Source organism: Stylophora pistillata, chromosome 1, assembly GCF_964205215.1.
Source record: "Stylophora pistillata chromosome 1, jaStyPist1.2, whole genome shotgun sequence".
Taxonomy (NCBI): Eukaryota; Metazoa; Cnidaria; class Anthozoa; order Scleractinia; family Pocilloporidae; genus Stylophora; species Stylophora pistillata.
The window spans coordinates 11,026,217-11,048,124 of NC_142519.1; the positions used below are offsets into that span (position 1 = coordinate 11,026,217).

Sequence of the window (21,908 nt, forward strand, 5' to 3'; positions counted from 1 at the left end):
GACTAAGGTAATATCCTCACTAAAATTTAGTTCAGAGTCCATGAGTACTCTCAACAGTTTGATAGATTTTGATTGTTCAATGTCAGTCCCATCTATTTGCAGGTTTATACTATTTTTGGCCTCAGTTCTAGAACCCATAAGCATGGATTGATATTTCTGAATATTCACTTGTAGCAGGTTTTCTTTGTACCATTTAGTAATTTTGCTACCTTCACTCAGCAGTTTCTCTTCAACAGTACTAGCAGACGAGCCTGATGCAAAAATTTGATGATCGTCTGCATACATGGAGATTCCCTCCTCAGTTATATAAGTGAGATCATTTTGAAATGAGTTCCACAAGAGGGGACCAAAGGAGGACCCTTGAGGACAACCTCTTACTGTATCTTTCCACTGACTCGCCACATGACCCAACTTGACCCTGTTCCGTCTGTGAGAGAAATACGTACGCAGAAGGTTGAGGGCTGATCCTGAAAAGTTGTATAATTCCATTTTCTTAATGAGCAGTGGTGGACTAACAGAGTCAAATGGCTTACTCATGTCAGAGGATAATACTCCTACAACTTTTCTACTATCTAGATCCAGCTTCCATTTCTCAACTAGTCTCAGTAATTTAACGGCCTGCTCCCAGTTGGCTTGTTAGCTCAATTTGGTAGAGCGCTGCACTAGTATCGCAGAGGTCAGTGGTTCGAGTCCCGTAGAGGCCTGATTTTTTTTTTCAGGTCTGATTTTCGCTATTGCTTAAATAGTCTCGGGGAGCATTTATGGTTGCGAGAAATGAGAGGATGACAATACACAGTTTATTATATCAATTTTCTTTTTATTATTCAATTGACCTGATTCGAGTTACAATGAATTCAGGACATTGATTGTAAGTAATGAAAATGCTTCCATCTTACAAAGAGTTATTTAACCTTCAAAGGGTTAATGTGAGCCGCAGCGTGTTCTTCCAGCTTGACTGTAAACCCTTTTTCTTTATTGCCAAGGTCGGTCCTCACAATGTGATGTTCCACGACATGATTCGGGGGCAGTGTGACCTGCTTCTTTGATCTGTGCGAAAAAAAAATAATACTTAAAGAAAGAGAAAAAAAAGGGTAAAGAAACAAAACAAACAAGTAAAAAGAACTACGAAAAAATAGACAACACTTACTTTATGAACAACTCTAATAAAAACTTTGCCTTTAATTTACTCAGTGTTCAGTAATTTAATTAAGTAGTTTACACAACAATTCTTTTGATCATTTAGGGGTTATTTTGTCCATTGCCCATGGAATTATTGCGTAAACGAAAGGCTTAAAAGGGGATGAGTTAACTTTTTGTTACTTGTGGAGTTCACTCATTCGATACCGAATATTTAATTATAAGATAAATTATTACTCTGCCGGTCTGTTGAGGCCCTCCTCATCCCTGGGTTCTCCTCAACTTCTTTAATTTTGGAAAACACAAAAGAGATGAGAGCCAAATATTAAAAAAGGACAACATTTCACTATCGTCGGAGTTGACGCAGACACAAACATCTTACTTGTAAGTAGAGTGAAACTGGCATTTGTGGTAACCACCACCTTTGAGCAGAAGGAACATAGTCACATCGCCTTTCAACAGCCCTTCAGAGACAGTCATTTTTTGGAAGGACTGGTCCCAGCCAGTTGTCTCCTTTTTCATTATGGGTCCATCAGCGGGAAAGTTTACGCCATGATAGATGGAATTGTGGATGAAGCAATTTCCTTCGAGACTGCAAAATTGAGAAAACTTTAGGGTATCAGTTAAAAAAAAAGGCAATCTTGCTGCTGCGTTAAATAATAATACTGCAATGGGTATACCCTGCAGGGCAATGCTGAAAAGCCTAGTCATAAATTTAGTCATTTTCCAGTTTTAGCCCTCTTACTCACAAATGTTGTCTTACATGATGAGGCCAAAACTCCTCTCAAAATGAAGTAGGATGCATATCCTCAGGTCACAGTGCTTTTTATGTGGTTTTTCCCAACCTGTGTGTCGACAAAATGAGTTTTTGGAAGAGAATCACAACTAAATTGCATTTTCAAAACGGCTGCTCCCTGCTACATGTCAAAAATAAACTTGAAGATTTCATTTCTTTTAAAAATGTTCTCTGACTGCTATACAAGAAATTACATTTATACCGAACATTCCAACTGGCTGTGGCAACTCCTCCATCCTCAAATATGAATGACCTTTCATATGACATTCCATCTGGATAGGATTGCTTGAAATAGTCAGGCATGCCTGGAGGATACTTAGTGAAGCACCTGTTTCCATATTGAAACGCTGTGGACAGTATGTCAAAGGAGAACGGAAGGGGTTTTCCCTTGGGCTTGGTGATCCATAATTCGCTCATCTGTGTCCCTCTAAAGAAAGATGAAAAGTGGTGTTGGAAATTGTTTTCACAAACGGCTCATGTATAACTGGAAATGCACGAGAATTAGAGCGAACCAACTATTTATTGCCACAATTCGAACTTAAGACAAGTACTGCGAAACCTTTCATATAAGAGATTAAAGTATGGTACATGAATTTAGCTGTGACTGAGCTTCTCGCACTATTCTGGAAGTTGATGAAGAACTCAATGTTATGGACCATAGGTAACTTGCAAACTTGAATAAAAACAAGCTTATGGTTCGTGACTGAAAATCTTCTGATAAATCTTTGGGTAGAATCCTCTTTCTCTGTCCCTTGACGTTCTCTTGTTTCTAATGCATGGTAATGAAATAATCTAAGCTGTTCTGTTTTTTAAGAGACACTTACTCGTAAGGGCTTCCAATTCCTTCACCTTCAATCGTGAATTCATGGCCATTGACACAGCCCTCCATATGGTATTTCGTCCTCATTTCGTTTGTGATACCCTGAATAAGTAAAAAGAAAATAAAAAAGATTTTTCAACTAACTTTAATGATTCTGAGACATTGGCTGCTTTTCCAGCGGATTACATGTATTGTTCCACATTATTTCAAATAATGGTAATTATTTTTTCCACTATCTTGAGCCATATGAAATCATCACGAAGCACCTCACGCCATTTGTGTGTGTTTGGCTGTAAACTTGATTTTCTTACTCTTTGACCTTCTTTTCAAAATATATCCTTGAGCTGCAAAAGTTTTTTGCATCAGAGATTAACACTGGATGGAATTTCGCTCCAAGGTGAGTTGGAAGCTCGCAGACATGCAAAATGAGTCCATGACTGACACATGAAGTTAGCTTATAATTAATTAAGCTAAAGAATAGGATCAATAGCTCTTGGTACGACATGTTTATATCTGTGGTTTGTGGGGCGCGGGGCATGCATCAGCTCTCATAACCTTTCCCTTTACAATTGCGAATCCTACTTGAGAACATGTTAGAACGCGTATAAAAATTTAAAGTCCCCTACGAACTCGAGGATCATTGCTTTATTTCATTTTCATCCGCTTGTCAAATAGAATGCATTTAATTAAAGATTAAGGTCAGATTCCTTCACGGGAAAAGATAAGCCTAAAAAATTCGCCCTGCTCCCAACGTGTGGACTCCTAGTCAGTGGCAGCGCCCAACTGATAGCGGGGCTCCCGCGGCGTGGGGCAGAGCCCCATACCCACGGAATATTGTCAACCTCTTTTCGTTTGGTTGCCACGTGACTGATCGAGCGTACGTAAGTGCCTTCAGATTGTACGGGTAGGGTAGGGAAGACCATCAAAACGAAGGGAGGGGTGTCTCAGGCGAGTCTTGGCAACTGCACATCTTTTATGTTATCATTAATATTACGAACTTGGTAGCTCCGCTTTTAGGCTTGGCTAAATCTATATATTATCTAGGAGGCACAAGTTTAAATCCTGTCGAAGCCTAAATTTTTCAAAGCCTCTTGTCTGTAACTGCTAAAATTGCAGCTCACCAGCCAGGATCATTGCTTTACTTGAGTATAGTGTCAAGTCGTAACGTTTGCAGAGGATGTTTTGGGTGTGGCATAACGGTTTGCATGAGGACGATTCTATTTTATTCCTTGTTTGCAGGATCGACTCAGTTGCAATTGCCTTTGCTTTATCAATTACTATAATTCACTTACTTGCTTTGAATGAGACATGTTGAGGATAACTGGCTTGATTTTCAAAACTTGATTTCGGGTTTAAGATAATCTGTTGTAGTTCACTCCGTCGCCAACCAAGCTGAACTGACTGCAGTGTTAGGGTGGATTGATTTTAAGGCTAAATAGAGCAAAGATTCATTGATGATGATGGTCACACGTGAGCCATTATGTGATTTTTTGATCATGATGATACCACGTGAACTATCATGTGAAATTTAACAATTGGTTCATGCTTAACGCGCGTGTATCGTTGACGTATTCAAAGATAAGAACTCCAAGACCAAACAGTCTCATGCATTCATTGTTTTTTCGAATTGACTCTCATTTAGCATACTTATTTATCATTTGGGCGCCAAAACATGTCTTAATCGGAATGGAACAGAAAAAGAGATTTGAAAGTTTTGAAACCTTGCGGCTAAACTCATAGTGGCTTTTAAGGAATTAGATAGGATTTGCACGCCCGTACTACGTCGTGACGCGGCATATACTTGTTTCCCGCAGTCTTTAGATGAATGATTACATAATCATGGAAGAAAAATTTATCGTCGAATCGTCTAAAATAAAAGTAACTTTTTGATTCCTTGTCATTGGATAAGGGACTGTTTATCACATCACCTATGTAATGTATTGGTTAAGAACCTTTTCCGTTGGTGGAAGGCTCACTTATGGAAAAATCATTTATTTTTGTAATTAACTTGCCGGCTAAGTAATGAGTTATCAAATTGATTGATGCTTTTCTATTAACAAAGTTAAAAAAAGAAAAACAGCGCCTTTAAAGGTGGCACAAAGAGATGGCTGCTAAGCTATTCATGACTGATTCGATAATGTGAATTGACCACCTTAGTGTATGTAATTTTGAAGATGGCATTTTGAGCGTCAGGGTGAATGACGAAGGTCTTACGCTCCAGATTTCAGCTTTAGAATCTCCAATGATCATTTGTTTTTAATCCATTTGCGGTCTAAGTCGGTTGCAGACAGACACAACTGATGACATAATCAGCGTGAACTGTATGTTTTTCGGAATTTTAACTTCGAATTTTAGATCCACCACCGCCGTCTGCATACAACTTTTTAATTTGTTTTCAGAAACAGGCTATTTAAAGTTATATATGAACGCGTTATAAGTATTTTAGCTTCAAGACCGTCACAGTTTCATCAACAAATTGAGTTAAACCTGGAACAGTCTTTTTTTAACTCTAAGTCGGTAAGGCATACATCATGAAAAGTAGCTTTGAGAAGCCACACCGCTTTGAAGTATGCTGGCGCTTTTTTCCTTTATTTCAAAACTTTGCGTCTATTCCTTATCAGAGAATTTCAAGTTTGTTTTACGCTGGATATTTAAAAACACAATTACAATTATCTGTAAAGTCAACGGTAGAAAGTAATTATTAAAATGTGATACGCTTGGCATAATGATTTTTGCCACATGCAGTTTAGACTATGACTCCACATGGCAGTAACAGTCCATGTTTTATGAGGTACATCAATTTTTCTTTTCAAAACGTATACTTCATTGCTTTTCCCAAAAAGATTAAGACGCAGCAACACGCGTGTCAGCGAAACAAATGGCCCTTTTAAGCTGTGGTGAGGTTAGCAACTCACTTGATCGTTTAACGAGAGGTATCAAGACTCTGGACTCTTCTCTTTTCATTCTTTTCTCGAGAGCTACTACAGCTTCGACTACCACAATGCTTCAATTTCTTTACTTAGCGAGGAGTGCCCACGTATTAAATACAAAAATCACAGACATGTTTGGGCTAGCTGACCGTGGGAGTTTCCATAGTATATACGTTCTTTTCGCAAAGGGGGAAATTGGGTGGTTAGCTCCGAAGTACTTGGTGAGCACCAAGAAACCAATTAAACGTCAACGATCGAGCTACACACGAGAATTGCGCGCACAAACAGGATCTTCAGTATGGGCAAAACCCAAGGTCAGCTTTACCGACACAAACACGACCACCTATTAAACTAATTATTCTCAACCACACTGAACAAGCGATTAATATGTCTAACACGGTAATAAGGAAGTCCGTGAACTGAGCCAAGTTCAAGTACATACTAAAAATACGAGCTCGAGATCGAAAGTATAAAACTACCAAGATAACACGTAGGCACAAGAGGCGAGACTTAAAAGAAAAGGGGCTAAAAATAACAGTCCTTCAAAAATACCTCACAACAAAGCACGTGTTTCATTTTTCAGCTTTGACGCACATACAACCAGGTCAATGCAGATAAGTTGTTCAATCATTAGTCTCTGTCGTCTATTTTAATGAAACAAGCGCAATTTAAGTTTTTCTTAATCGAAGCTTGCATGTAAACGTAAATTGTTGCATAAACGTCGAAGTTTTGGTCGAAAAGCCGAGAAAAAAGGTTGCGTGTCAATGTTGCCATGCAGTTGATCTGTAACAGCCGCTAAATTACAACCGATACATGACTATATTAGCGTACTGGTCCATTGAATGAAAGGGATTTTCAATAATACCATGTCTGTTACTCGAATGCACGCCTCATTTTTGAAATACAATTAACTTTCAAAATGAATTGCCTCAAGAGAATTTGGGAAAGCCACTGAATTTATTTAAGAATTTACGGCATCTAGTCCTTTGTAGAATGTTAAATGCCGCCCATTTGTTGCGCTATTCAATTTAATGATGGTTTGCCTAAAGCGGCATCTTTTAAGGCCGAACACAGAGACAACTGATAACATCATCAGCCGGGATCAATCGCAGATCCAAACAGAAAAATGAAAACGACGCACATCGAAAAGTGATTTGATAAAGTTACTCAGTATGCGAGGGTGTGCATTTCTCAATCAACATTTAGCAAAAAAAGGAGTTAAAGCAGAAATGAAAAGAAAAATTATGAGTATTCCCGAGAAAGGGACAAAACCATGATACTTGTGTAATATGTTACTTACGCAACACGTTTACGTGTGTAATCATAAGGAGCTGTCTGAGCGGAAATAGAACATTGTCAGACAATTGAATTTTTTTTTTTTTAAGTCCCTAAAAGTGTTGACTAACTTATCCCAGGGAAAGTTCCAAAATGTTCTAATTGCACGCATATCTAATCGTGTGTGGCAATGCGCGCTATCTTATTAAAAAGGTGCATTGTAGTGATGAGGGCTAAATATAGAGAACGTCCGTGGGATGCTTGAGACACAGGCAGCCCAAGCTCACTGCTAGAAAAGCGGACGTGACTCTTACAGTGTTGCGCAACGTTTTATATTTGTAAAGGTTTGCATGGGATGTTATCGGTGTGCCTTAAAAGAGAGAAAAAATGTCTTGTTTTGAAATAAAATGGACTTACCTTATTGCCTTGTTGTTTTCTTTGTTGATTACCGTCGTCTCAGGCCATTTTGAAGCGTTTTCGGCGAGTTAGCGCTTCAAAATGGCCTGAGACGCCGGTAATCAACAAAGAAAACAACAAGGCAATAAAGTAAGTCCATTTTATTTCAAAACAGGACATTTTTTTCTCTCTTTTAAGGCAAACCGATAACATCCCATACAAACCTTTATAAATATAAAACGTTGCGCAACACTGTAAGAGTCACGTCCGCTTTTCTAGTAGTGAGCTTGGGCTGCCTGTGCTTGAGAGGGTTTCGTCAGGATTATGTCTGCGTATTTTTCTTCTCTTTAAATCCTAGTCTCCTTTATTGTTCAATATATGGCTTCCTTCTGGCTCTAATGTAAAAATGCAAAAGCAACGTGTTCTTAATTCACCTTTGAAAATGAAACTCAAATTGCCTACCTTTGCCATCTTATTTCGTTTGAGCGATTTTGTTGATGCTTATATGCACTAATAGGTGTTAAGAGTTTACCGAACTTGCGTGATACGCAATTGGCGCGCGCAAGCTTTGAAACTTGATAGGCGTCGAAACTTCGTAATCAAGTTATGCGTACGATTTTAAGTTTTTGTGTCAGTTTGGAGTTTCTGATTCGCCATTTTCGAGGTTGTTGCTTCCGAACAAACTGGTGTTCAGCAACCAGACGAACTTTGTAATGTTTTAATCAATAAGCTCTGAGTGCCGAATTTTTAGTTGCAGTCCCCCAGTTGAACAAAGGATTCACTTTTGAGACGGTGTAATCATCGGCTCCAGCGAAATCAAATGGCTGGTTTCTGTATATAATTTAGAGTTATGTATAAGTAAAATATGTCTATTTGATATTATCTGAAATTAGCGCTTCAGGGCAACTACACGATAAATTATTTTCTTAAAGAACTATGCGCTTTCATCAATCTTTGAATGTTATCCTTCAGTAACATTTTGGGTAAAGCAATAAAAACACTAATGTGGCCTTGAATTAATGTAAAATATTGTAGAAGTCCGAGCCTTCGCCGCTCAATGGCATCATCAGGGACGGATAAGATAAAATATTCTGCGAGGGCCGAATAAAAGGGAGAAAAGTGTCACTATACTAATGAGCGAGTGTCACTGTGAGAGGATCCAGTATGATATGGGAGGCGTTAGAACAATAGGTCCGCGAATTCAATGCATTCTTCTCGGGAGTTAAATGTAGGTTTGTTTTTCCTTATGTAAAACGCTTTAAATAGGCTGAGGTTTACCGGGTCGTTTCCCAATGTAATGATTTTGTCTTCAATGCCTTTGTAATCTTTGTTTTGGCATATAGCGATATGTTTGTTTACGGATGAATTTACGCTTCTGAGATGTTCTTTCACACGGTCGTGGATGAAGCGAGTGGTTCTCCCGATGTAGTCTTGGTTACAGTTTTTGCATGTAATTTTGTAAACAGCGTTTCTCAATAAACACAGGTTGGTATGTGCGATGGGGCAATTGTCTCCTGTACATGTACTCTCCGTGATTTTGTAAGAGGGCTTTTCTGAGGGTGTATGACTTGTGTGCGATGCGCACAGGTATTCCCTCTTTACGGAAGATGTTAGTGATCTTGTGGTCTAGCCGTTCGGAGATGTAGGGGATCTTCAGGTATGACTGTTGTGTATTCATTTAGTGGAGACACACACTCTTCAGTTGCTTACTATTATTCTGTCTTTATTCGTTGATCAAGTATCTTCTAAGCTGGTGCAATAGTCTTACTTAGTAACAATACTTTCACATCACTCAGTAATCTTACAGTAATATCACTAACATTAGTACAAGTACTTTTACTGTGTTCTCAATACACTACATCCTTCCTAGGCAACGTTCAAAGAATCATAAGAAATGTAATTAATGCTATCAAAAGTTTTGAAATCAGAATATGGTTACTTCAATAGTAAACGAAATTATCACAATCCTTCGTTGACTCAACTACCCTTCCTGACCTTGTGGTGATGACCTCCGGGTCACTCTGGGAATTTTGCTCCACAACCTTACTAGAGAGCTCGGTAATAGTTTTCGCTGAAGAATCATTAGACTCCTTGGACTTAACACTAGTGTCTACGTCTATGTCATTACCAATATGCTTTCTGGGCGCATGTTTTAGGAACTTCGCATTGCGTGTTGAAGTGGTGCCCGTGTCCACATTGACTAGACTAAACGTTTCTCTCATTTTGGTCTCAATAACTACCTGTTTTGCAGGAGAGAAAGTTGAATCTAGTTTGGTTGGCTTCATATTGGCGCAAAGCACGGTGTCACCGATTTTGAAATCATGCCGGCGGTTCTGCATGTTGCTTGCTATTGTGATAGTCCTTCAAACGCGCTTGATACAAATCGCATTTTGATCGATGTTCGCGGTCGAGTGCCGATAATGCGCTATCTGAATTGAACTCTATGTGCGGTAGTTTTGTTCGAAGTTCGCGATTGATTAAAAGCTTACTAGGTGACTTTCCACTAATTTGATGCGGACTTGCTCTGTAAAGTATGAGAATCTTAGGCAATTCTATTTGCCATGATTTTCCTTCGCTGATGGCTGCTCGAAAGTTTTTCTTTAAGTATGGTGAAATCTCTCTAATATTCCGTTGCTTCGCGCATAATATGAAGAAACACGAATGCGTTTTATTCCACACGATTTTAGAAATGCTTCAAATTCCGCGCTGACAAACTGTTTTCCGTTGTCAGAAACGATTTCCGGCTCTGGAAACCCAAATCTAGTGATCGAATGCTCCCTGAACTTTGTCGTCGAAGTCAGTTTATAACCCGCAGAAGATAATTTAAGGTTACTTCAAAGGCGACGAAGGTAGTTGAAATCTCTTCACAACCGAAACATGAAGTTTCAATTTACTTGTTCAGTGCTGTCGCCCTCAGTGACCTCTAATGAATGAGAAGTTGGCGTCTCAGACCCCGACTACATGCAAGTGGGTTTCAATGGGGTGATGGCTTTTACGGCTTAAGGTTAAAAGTTTGGCCATGTTATGACTAACGGTTAACATTATTCCATTATTGTCAACAGAAATGATCTTACGGTTAACTTTTTCACCACTAACGGTTTAAATTAGATAATATCAACGCCTAACGGTTTAAATTTTTGGCCGTTTCACGGCTATCAGTTAACTCCACCGAGACCCTCAGGCATGGAATATTCCTGCTAATTCGTCCAAGCCGTTAGTCGCTGTTATGAAGTGGAACGATACAGTCAACTCTGGTTCTTGTGGCAGTGCGTTCCCTCTTTACCTTGATTTCATATCCTAACAGGCCACACCGCTTTGAAGTGAGCTGGCGCTTTTCTCTTCTATTTCAAAAGCGTGCGTTTAGTCTTTATCAGTGAACTTCAAGTTTGTGTTACGCTAGGTATTTCATAAAAAAAAATTATCTGCATAGTTAATGATAGAAGCATTAAAACATGATACGTTTGGCATAGTGATTTTTGCCACGTGGAAATAAGGCTGTGACTTCAGATTGTGTATGTAACGACGTATGCTTAGTTGCTTTTTCCAGAAAAATTAGGATGCAACAACTTAAACACATTTCCTCACAAGCGTGTCAGCGAAACGATAACCTTTCTGAGCACTTGGTTAATTTTTAAGTTTTGACGCACATCCAGCCTAGATCAACATAGAGAAGTTGTTCATTTCCCTTAGTCATACACTTTCAAGAAACAAGCGCAATTTAAGTTATTCTTAATCGAAGTACGCATATAAAAGTGAATTGCCGCATAAACGTCGACTTTCTGGTCGAAAAAGCCGAGCAAAAAGGTTGTCTTTCAATGTTCATTACAATGCAGTTGATCTTTAACCGCCGTTAAATCACTTAGTGAACCCTTAAGTGTTTTGGCGGTACAAGGTTAGTGGAATAGTAGATTGAAATTGGTCAATAAAGTAGAGAACAAAAAAAAGAAATATTGCTGAGATTGGGAGTAAGCCTTGTTTTTGAAATACACTCAGTTAACTTTCAAATCGAAGTGCCTCAAGAGAATTTGGGAAGCCCGCCGATTTAATTAATCAAGTTAGAGAATACACGGTGTCTGGTGTTTTGTCCCATCTTCCTTCCTCACGGTATGGGTCCATTCTCTTCAAAAGCTACATTTTGATTTCCAATATCGCGACGCTTTTGAGTTTTATTAAACGCTTCGCCTTTCATTATTCCTTCTTGGCATTCAAGAGTGTGCAATTTTAATAAACATGCCTCCCATATGTTTCCCGGTTAGCTCAATCGATAGAGCGCTGGACTGTTGTGCGGGAGGTCGAGGGTTCGAGTCCCGGCCGGACCAACACTCAAGGTCTTAAAATAATTGAGAAGAATATGCTGCCTTTTTATAACATCAAGAAATGGTTAGATATTCTAATCTTCTCGGATAGGGACCAATAAATGGAGGTCCCGTCTCCTGCAGGGTTAGGGGTAGGAGACGTTTATTTCCCACGCACGAGATTACTGTGTGATGAATGTCCTTCCCTGGGCTGAGATGGGTGGGTTTACTGGGCCCGCAGTAATTGGCGCAAGCTGATGCGGTGTCCCTGCCTGTCGGCGAAGCTAATAATCTAAACTAAACTATTCATTTAATTAATGCTTTGGCTAAAGCGGCATCTTCTAACGTCAAACAAAGATACAACTGATAACATAATCAGCAGGGATCAATCGCAGATTCAAATAGAGAAATAGTCAAAGACTGCATGTGGCTACTGGTATGAAACAATTTTTAAAGCATTGAAAAGAATGGGAGGTTGTATAATGACGCTAGACGGTAGTTTTGAAGACCGTTTGTCTCATAAGCAAAAGAGAAAACTTGCTGCACCCCATATATTCAAGAGTAACCTATTCCACAAGAGAAAGATGATTCAAGAATATATTGTCTAATTGACATTAAGCAATAATTAATTGCTAATAAATAATAATATTAACGATAACAATAACAATGGTAATGTCATAACAATTTAAAGGGGTCAACCCGAAAGCCTCATGGTTCCCCTATCCTCTGGGCTCCAACAATGATTACCCAGGTTTCATTTGATTTCGCCCGTTTATTGTAAATAATTTTCTTGTCTTGTTGCAATTCCTTTTTTTGAGACTTTTGTTTGAAAAAGGCATTGTGCGTCACAAGATATTCCACCATTCCGCCAATCCACCATTCGTGCGCTCCCTCATTCTATTGAATAATTCAAGACTTGCTCGCTTCGCTTCGGCGTAAGTAGCTGATTAAAACTGTAAAATGCTCTCTTTTCAAAGAAAAGAAAAATTCGTCAAAGTTTCTATGAAGTGCAGATTACATCTATTGCGATATTTCTGCAAGGAAAAGTTTTGGTTTAAATTATGCGTCGGCGGTGTCAAATTGTTTTGAAATGTTTATTGTCTTTTGTAGTATCACGGCAAGAATATTGAAAAGATCTTATCTTCGGATCTACATAATTTGCTGATTTCATCTGTAAAATGCTCTCTCTTTAACGGATAATTTCCCTAAGTCTTATGATGTACCGATCACACTTATTAAGATATTTCTGCAAGAAAAAAAATTGTCAGTTTTAAATGCACGGAATCCTGAAATGGTTGCGATATGTTTTGCCGCTTTTTGCTGTCTTCCGTTTTGTCACGTCAGGAGCTGAAAATATAATGTGCTAGTGGCTATAAGCCAGAAATCACAAAAGGAGAGAACTCGACTGTGTATCGAGTGTGAATGTCGAACTACTAAGATACTCCGAAACAGCAATAACCAGCAGCGAGAAACGTTGGGTCACAATTGGGTCAAGATCGGAATTATATTGTTAAACTCACTCACTCACTCACTTATCTCGACAACACATGAGGCTTCGCCTCCAACACAACCAAAGAAGCTGGGCAAAGGGATTTAATACTGTTACCCGGTACGCTAGGGTGTGCATTTTTCAATCAGCATTTAGCAAAAAATGGAGCTAAAGCAGACACTGAATGAACTGTTTTAGCGGAATTCAAACAATATCAGACAATGAAATCTTTCTTTTGTTAACGTTCTAAAAACTATTTATATATGGTTGTATGCACGCTTATCTATCTGAGTGTGACAACATGCATTATCTTTCAAGAGCGGCCTACTGTAGTAAAGGGGGTTGAATGTAAAGAACGTCTGCGGACTGTTTGACAGGATTCCGTGAGGATTAGTTTTTGCGCTTTGTGTCTTGAAAAGGGGCATTTGTATTTAAATTTTTGGGTGGGCCTTTCCTTTTCCCGGCGGTGGTTGGCAGGGGGGGGGGGGGGGCGTGGCTTAGACCATCAAACTCTGCTTATCAACACAATCAAGTGTCTTCGTGTTTATCTTCTCTCTTAATCCCAGCCTCACCTATTGTTCACTATATGAAGATTTCTTCTTCTAACTCCTCCGTAAAACGTCCAAAAGCAAAGTGTTCTTTCATTCACTTTTGAGAATCAGACACAAATTGCCTACCTTTGTCATCTTATTTCGTTTGAACGATTTTGCTGAGAGACAGACGAACTTTGTAAATTTTTTAAATCAATAAGGTCTGAGTGCCGAGTTTTTACTTGCAACCCCACCCCCCCCCCGTTTTTTTTCTTTTGAACACAAAGGATTCATTCTTGAGACGTGTACTCATCGGCTCCAGCGAAATCAAACGGCTGGTTCATATATATATATCTATAATTATAATTGTGGGAAATTGTCGTAAATGCTGCTAGAAAGAAAGTGCTCAATACACATGGGTGTAGAGCGAACTACAATTCAAACTGAATAAAATGCAAGGAATTATGTGTGTTTCATTTTAGTCAGTTTGAAATGTATCTATAATTATTTACATTAAATATGTATATTTGACTCTCTCTGAAATTGGCGCTTCAGAGCAACTACACGATGGATTCTTTTCTTGAAGAACTAAGCGCTTTCACTGCATGATGTTGAGCAAAAAGACAGACGAACCCTATTTTTTTTTTTTTTCATCTTTAAGGTCTGAGTGCCAACTTTCTAGCTGCAACCCCCCTACTCCACTCCCCCCCCCCCTCCCCTTAACTTGTTAGCTTGAACGATGGAATCATCCCGGAGACAGTTTAATCGTCGGCGCCAGCAAAATCAAACGGCTGCCTTCCTATTTGTATGTACATCTTTTAATTTATCTGAAATTGGCCCTTAAGGCTAACCTACCTGATGAATTAGTTTCTTGAAGAACTTTGATATTAAAGCGAGTTCGTCTGACCTGTTAGTTAAGAAAAGCTCTAAAGGTGAGCATGCACATCCATGGCCTTTTGACTCTACAGAATGTCATCGGCTCTTTTAACTGTTTTCAATCGTTCTTCTAGCTTAAATATCATTTAGTGACAAACTCATTAGCACATAAAGAACGGAATTAAGAGCGAATGTTATTAATGGTCAAACATTGGTGGCAACTGCTGAAAAATCAATTTCGCCCATATTTCAAAGTGAGGTAGGCCTCAACGGGAAATAAACCACTGTATACTTCCTTTGGCTGAATATTGATTTGTTTTCGAGAAAATTGATAATAACTGAATTCCACCAAAATGCCACTTTGAAGCTCAAAATTCCAGACGAGTTTCGGTGCATAGCGCCACGAATTGAAAACACTTGGACCGATAAAAAGTACCAAATCTTGAAAAACAACACCAAAACATGTGTTGACGACAATTTGAGCGAGTCTGGGCTCCTGCAATCTTGTTAGTCTTTAAATAATATTTGTCCCATCATGTTATTACCTAAACGAAATGACAGATCGCTTTAACTACTTTTGAATCTATAAAAACTCTGGTGCCAGAGCTCACGCCTTAGCTTAACGATGCGTAGTTTTATGCTATTTTTTTCCCATCATGATAATTTTAGTTAACTATTCATCCTTTTTTGTTGATCACGAAAGAAACGTCAATTTTTTTTAAATTAACTCTTCAAATGACGTGCAACTGATCACTGTTTCATTGATGTAGAAATGGTGTTGTGTCTAGGGATTATACTCGTGTATGCTGATCGAATACTCTTTGAATTTTTTATAACCCGCAGAAGATAATTTAAGGTTGCTCCAAAGGCCACGACGGCAGCAGAAACCTCTTCACAACCGAAACGTGAAGTTTCAATTTACTTGTTCAATGTTGTTGCTCTCAGTGACCTCTAATGAATGGGAGGTTGGCGTCTCAGAGCTCGACTACAGGCAAGTGGGTATCAATGGGGTGATGGCTTTTACGGCTAAAGGTTAAAATTTTGGCCATGTTATGACTAACGGTTATCATTATTCCCTTGTTGTCAACAGAAATTATTTTACGGTTAACTTTTTTAGCACTAACGGTTATAATAAGATAATTTTAACACCTAACGGTTAAGTTTTTGGCCGTTTTACGTCTATCGGTTAACCCCTATTGAGACCCTCAGGCATGGAATATTCCTGCTAATTCGTCCAAGCCATTGGTTACTCTTATTCAGTGGAACGGTACAGTCAACTCTGGTTCTTGCGGCAATGCGTTCCCTCAGTACCTTGATTTCATATCCTCAATAGCGAGCTGGGAGCGAGAAAATATTTCGATATTTGAATAATTTTCGCTGAACAAAATGATTTTATATATTGAAGACCGTCAGAGATTTATTAACAAGTGCAGCAAAACCTGGGATAGTCTTCCTTAACTCTAACAGGCCACACTGCTTTGAAGTAAGCGGCTAATGTTTTTTTTTTTGATTTTAAAACCATGCGTCTAGTCTTTATCAGCGAACCTCAAGGTTTTGTCACGTTGGGTAGAGCATAAAAAAATTATCTGCAAAGTTAATGGTAGAAACTTACTATTAATACTTGATACGTTTGGCATAGTGATTTTTGCAACGTGAAGTTATGACTGTGACTCCAGACTCAGCGACCTCCTTTTAACGACGTGTGCTTAGTCGCTCTTTTCAGAAAAATTAGAATGCAACAACTTGAACACATTCGCTCACGCGCATGTCAGCGAAACGATAACCCTTTTAAGCACGTGTTTAATTGAGTTTCGACGCACATCCAGCGCAGCTCAACTTAGAGAAATTGTTCAATTTCTTTTGTCATATGCTTTCAGGAAACAAGCGCAATTCAAGTTATTCTTAATCGAAGCATGCATATAAGAGTTAATTGCTGCAAAAACGTCGACTTTCTGGTCGAAAAAACCGAGGAACTGAAAAGGTCGTCTGTCAATGTTCATGACAATGCAGTTGATCTGTAACTGCCGTTAAATCACTGAGTGAACTCTTAAGTGCTTTACGGGTACAAGGTTAGTGGAATAGTAGATTGGAATTGGTCGAGAATATAGAGAAAAAATAAGAATTATTGCTGAAATTGGGAGTAAGCCTTGTTTTTGAAATACAGTTAAACTTTCAAATCGAAATGCCCTAAGAGACTTTTGGGAAAGCCATTAAATTTAATTAATGAAGTTTAAAGAATTCACGGCGTCTAGTCTGTTGTCCCATCTTCCTTCCTCACGGTTCCTTCCTAGCGGCCGATACAAGCGAAGCAAAATTTCGACGACAACTATGAGTTTCGCAAATGAAGACACTATGAAGCGAGGATATATTTTACGGACAAGCCTTGAATCGTTTATTTTACATAGTCGTGGTATCCAAGTACTTATCGTAAACTGAGATATGAATTTATAAGGAGAAGCTAAGCTAAATTCGAATAGATAAACCAATATTCCAAACATTCCGATATAAAGGAAAGATGCAAAGCTAGCTAAAAACTGAAACAAACTCACAAAAGATATATATATATATATATATATATATATACAAACTCACAAAAGATATATATATATATATATAAGCACCAGGAAAGGAACATTAGCACTTACATAACAGTCCCGCTTGTAAGAATTTAATCAAAACGAACTTCAATATAAGATAGGTGTTCAAAAGCGAAACGGGAAATCCAAACAGACACCTTTATTCCAACAGGGAAAACTGTAGACTCACAGTAAACGACAAAGACCATTGAACAAACCGCCAAACGATAAACTAAAAAACTTTTCAACTCCTATCTAAAAATGGCACACGTCAAAAATTAAATAGGTCCGCGTGATTTGCTTACAATGGGGACCTTAAGCAAACCACGACGGCGACGGCAACGAGAACGTTGAAAAACAATAGATCTAATTAGCAGAACAACAGCTCAGCAAGTGCATTTTAAAACTTAGTACATTTCTCATGCGTCCTTTGCAAAATGATAACGTGAAATCAGCAAAATTTGCGCCGTCTGCGAACCGAAACCGCAACGGCAAATTATTTCAATTTCCAATTGCAACTCAACGCTACTTTAATACGTTATGTTGAGGTTGAGTTGTACCGTATGAGATGGTAAAGACATGCAGCCATTTTCGAAATTCTAATTAAAAGTAGAAATTCATTTTTTAATCGACGTCTTCCTTGGCGTTGCTGTGCTGACTGCTTAAAGTCCCTATTATTATTATCAACCTACGTAATCCCAAAGCACGCGCACGCGAGTCGCGCGCGCACAAGTTTGTTAACGTCTTCTTAACAGTAGGCAAGAGGCGCTCTTTCGATAAAAACGTCTTATCGCTAGCCCACAGCAAGACAACTAACCAAAATGCGGTTCTGGGAGGAACTTAAAGATCACGTCCCTAAAGGACTAACAGTAGTGTCATTATTGTGGTTTAACACCTTTAACATGAAGCGTAGGGTCGATTGTTTTAACTTTTGAGGGAGAGGGGGGGGGGCGGTGGGTGACTTTGAAAAAAATTTCCTGCATGCGCTTGTTGGAAGAATAAAATTGCATGCAGCTCAAATGTAACAGAGGAAAAAGGGCAATTAGAACGGAAATATATATCCTGCACAGCAGATTGCTAGAAAAAAAATTTCTTGATGACCTGAAATCACCCACCCCTCCCCCTCAAAAGTTAAATGGTCGGCCCCTTATAGTGAATCAGTGTTCGATGGCAAAGGCGTGGCAGCCGTTACAGGTCCATTACTTTCAAAAGCTACATTTTATTTTCAATATCGCGACGCTTTTGAATTTTTTAAACGCTGCGCCTTTCATTCTTTTTTCTTGGCATTCAAGAGTGTGCAATTTTAATCAACATGCCGCCCATAAGTTTGCGCTATTCATGCTTTGCCTAAAATGGTATCTTCTAAGGCCAAACAAAGATACAACTGATAACATAATCAGCAGGGATCAATCGCGGATTCAAATAGAGAAATAGGCAGTCAAAAACTGCATGTGGCTTTTGGTAGAAAACAATTTTTAAAACATTGAAAAGAATTGTAGGTTCTATAATGACGCTAGACGGTAGTTTCGCTCCGACGAAGGGCTAACGCTCAAAACGTCAGCTTTTTTACTCTTTACGGTGGCCAATTTACAATTTAGACTTAGCTGATATTACCAAATTACCTTGTTACCCCCACCGACGCAGCACCACAGTTTCTTTAGAAACTTACCCCCTTTATAGTTTTGAAGAACGATTGTCTCACATGCAAAACAGAAAACATGCTACATCTTATATATTTATTAGTACCCTATTCCGCAAGAGAAAGATGATTGAAGAATGTGTTGTTTACGTGACATTTAAGCAATTATTAAAAGGTAAAAAATAATAAAATTAACGATAACAATAACAATAGTAATGTCATAATAATTTAACGGTACTAGCTCGAAAGCCTCATGGTTCCCTATCCTCTGAGCTCTAAAAATGATTACCTAGTTTTCTTTTGATTTCGCCCGTTTATTGAAGCCACAGGGACATGAAATCAAGATACCGAGGGAACGCATCACCGCAAGAACCAGAATTGACTGTATCGTTCCACTGCGTAAGAGAAACTAATGGCTTGGACGAATTAGCAGGAAATATTCAATGCCTGAGGGTCTCAATGGGGGTTACCCGATAGCCGTAAAACGGCCAAAAACTTAACCGTTAGGCGTTAAAATTATCCGTTAGTGCTAAGGAAGTTAACCATAAGATAATTTCTGTTGACAACAATGGAATAATGATAACCGTTAGGCATAACATGGCCAAAATTTTAACCTTTGCCCGTAAAAGCCATCACCCCATTGATACCCACTTGCCTGTAGTCGAGCTCTGAGACGCCAACCTCCCATTTATTAGAGGTCACTGAGGCAACAACACTGAACAAGTAAATTTAAACTTCACGTTTCGGTTGTGAAGAAAAGGTTTCTGCTGCCGTCGTGGCCTTTGGAGCAACCTTGAATTATCTTATCCGGGTTATAAAATAACTTCGACGACAAAATTCAAAGAGCATTCAATCAGCATACACGAATATTATCCCTAGACACAACACCATTTCTACATCAATGAAACAGTGATCAGTTGAACGTTATTTGAAGAGTTAATTTAAAAAAATTGACGTTTCTTTCGTGATAAACCAAATAGGATGAATAGTTAACTAAAATTATGGGAAAAAAATAGCCCAAAACTACGCATCGTAAAGCTAAAGCGTGAGCTCTGGCACCAGAGTTTTTATAGATTCAGAAGTAATTATAGCGATCTGTCATTTCGTTTAGGTAATAACATGATGGGATAAATATTTTTTAAAGACTAACAAGATTGCAGGAGCCCATACGGCAAGTGCAAACTGTGGTCTTTAAAAACATCAGCAAGTGCTTATTTACAGAAAATTGTACGAGAAAAACGTGTGAGTACGATTTAATATCCATGAAAAGAAAATCACGAGACAGCTTATGCAGAAGTAGCACGCATGAATGACGTTCAAAATTGATTTATTTAAACTGTGTAAAAGTCATCACGCGTTGAGAGAAAAAAAAACAGGTTTCTCAGTGTTTTGAAAGTTCTCTAAGCTAAAAAAATAAACACGGCTTACCACTTCAGGCGTCTGAATCTGATGCTTTGTTTTTTTATACAACGTTTAAAATTTTTTTACTGAGTTTCTTATTCTACCGAATGATTTCTTTTTACTCATCTTGCACCACAGGTGACCCAAGCTCTCTTTGAGAACCACACAAGGAACACAATTTGGATATGGATTTATAAGGATTTGTGTGGGATTTTCTACAAGATATCCATAGAGATAGTTAAAAGTGAAAATATTAAATAAAAATGGCTTAATTTATTCCATACGTGTGTTGTTTGCTCCTGGTGTCGTTATTTTACCGACTTCACTTGATTTAAGCGGTTTTTTTAAATCTAGGAATATTTCATGACGATATTTACTTACTCAACCTCGTTGGTTGATTACTAAACAAGTCTTATTCAACATGTTTTAAGACCGGTGGTTTCCGAAGTAAATTTGAGCAACCTTGTCCAAGAGCTAACCATGATGATGTGTTGAGTTGCCTCGCAGTTTTTTATGAGTTCTCGGAGATAAAACCTTGATGATTGTGCAAGCGGAAGAAATTGCCTTTTTCGTAATATGTAAGTCTGAATTGGGCAGGGGAGTCCATTTGTCGATTGTCGGTTAGAATTTCATTAACGTTGTCGGTAGTCGGTTAAAAAAGTTTTCAATTTTCGTTGCTTGTAGGTTAATCTTAGTTCATGATTTCAAACGTAAGTTAGTTATTCATATTTGTTAGGTAATTCAGACAGTTTCTAGCATGCAATGCAAGCGTCTTATTACTGAGGGCGAGTTGACGTTGAATAGTTTGCAATCGTTGATTTGACTAGCCATGTTTTATTTGGAGCTTGAGTGGGCGGTGCGGAGAAGGGGCTGGATAGGTTATTAAATAGTTTTAAGGATGTTTACAGAAGAAGAATTGAATTTTCTGACGTTGTTTTAGCTCCGCTCAAACAGTTCCTGATCATTACTTAGGTAAACGTGTTATCTAGGTAAACGTATTGTCCCTTTCTCTGGAATACTCATCATTTGTCCAATTAAATATTTTTTTTGATGTTTTTTTTAAATGCCGATTGAAAAATACACAGTATAATAATAATAATAATAATAATAATAATAATAATAATAATAATAATAACAATAATAACTTAAAGGGATTAGTTCGAAAGCATCATGGGTGCCCAATCCTCTGGGCTCCAACGATGATTACATAAAGTACGGTTCTTTTCATTTCTCCGTTCCATCGTTTCATTTTTAAAACATAGAGACCGTTTCTGCAATCTAAATTCACAGTCTTAACTTCACGCTGCAATAGCCGTTGTGTGAAACTTATCACGATTTAATAACTACCACTAAATTTGCAGATAATTGTCATCGAACTGTCCAGCGTAACACAAACTTGAAATTAACTGATAAGGAATAGACGCAAAGTTTTGAAATAAAAGAAAAACGCGCCAACTCACTTCAAACTGATGTGGTTTTCACAGCTACCTTTCATAATGTATGCCTCACCGACTTAGAGTTTATTCTAGGTTTAGCTGCATTTCTTGAGAAAGCTCTGACGATCTTAGAGCTAAAATACTTGTAATGCGTTCATAGATAAGTTTAAATAGCCTGTCAGTTCTGAAAAAAAAGATTAAAAAGTTGCATGCAGACAGTGTTGGTGGATCCAACCATGTCTGTCTGCCACTTTTGATCGACTTATACGGCAAATCAATTAAAAGAAATGATCATACCATAAACGAGCCTTT

The 21,908-nt window shown here is 38.4% G+C and overlaps 1 protein-coding gene across 1 annotated transcript; it reads right to left on the reverse strand.

Moving 5' to 3' along the window:
* Positions 1–796: 796 nt before the first annotated feature.
* Positions 797–4,192, reverse strand: LOC111347142 (GFP-like fluorescent chromoprotein amFP486). Its single transcript, XM_088736422.1, has 5 exons — positions 4,046–4,192; positions 2,758–2,855; positions 2,136–2,360; positions 1,520–1,729; positions 797–1,047 (listed from the first exon to the last, which is right to left on the reverse strand). The coding sequence occupies exons 1-5, from the start codon at positions 4,061–4,063 to the stop codon at positions 903–905; spliced, it is 696 nt and encodes a 231-aa protein (XP_088592548.1). The 5' UTR covers positions 4,064–4,192; the 3' UTR covers positions 797–902.
* Positions 4,193–21,908: the final 17,716 nt, after the last annotated feature.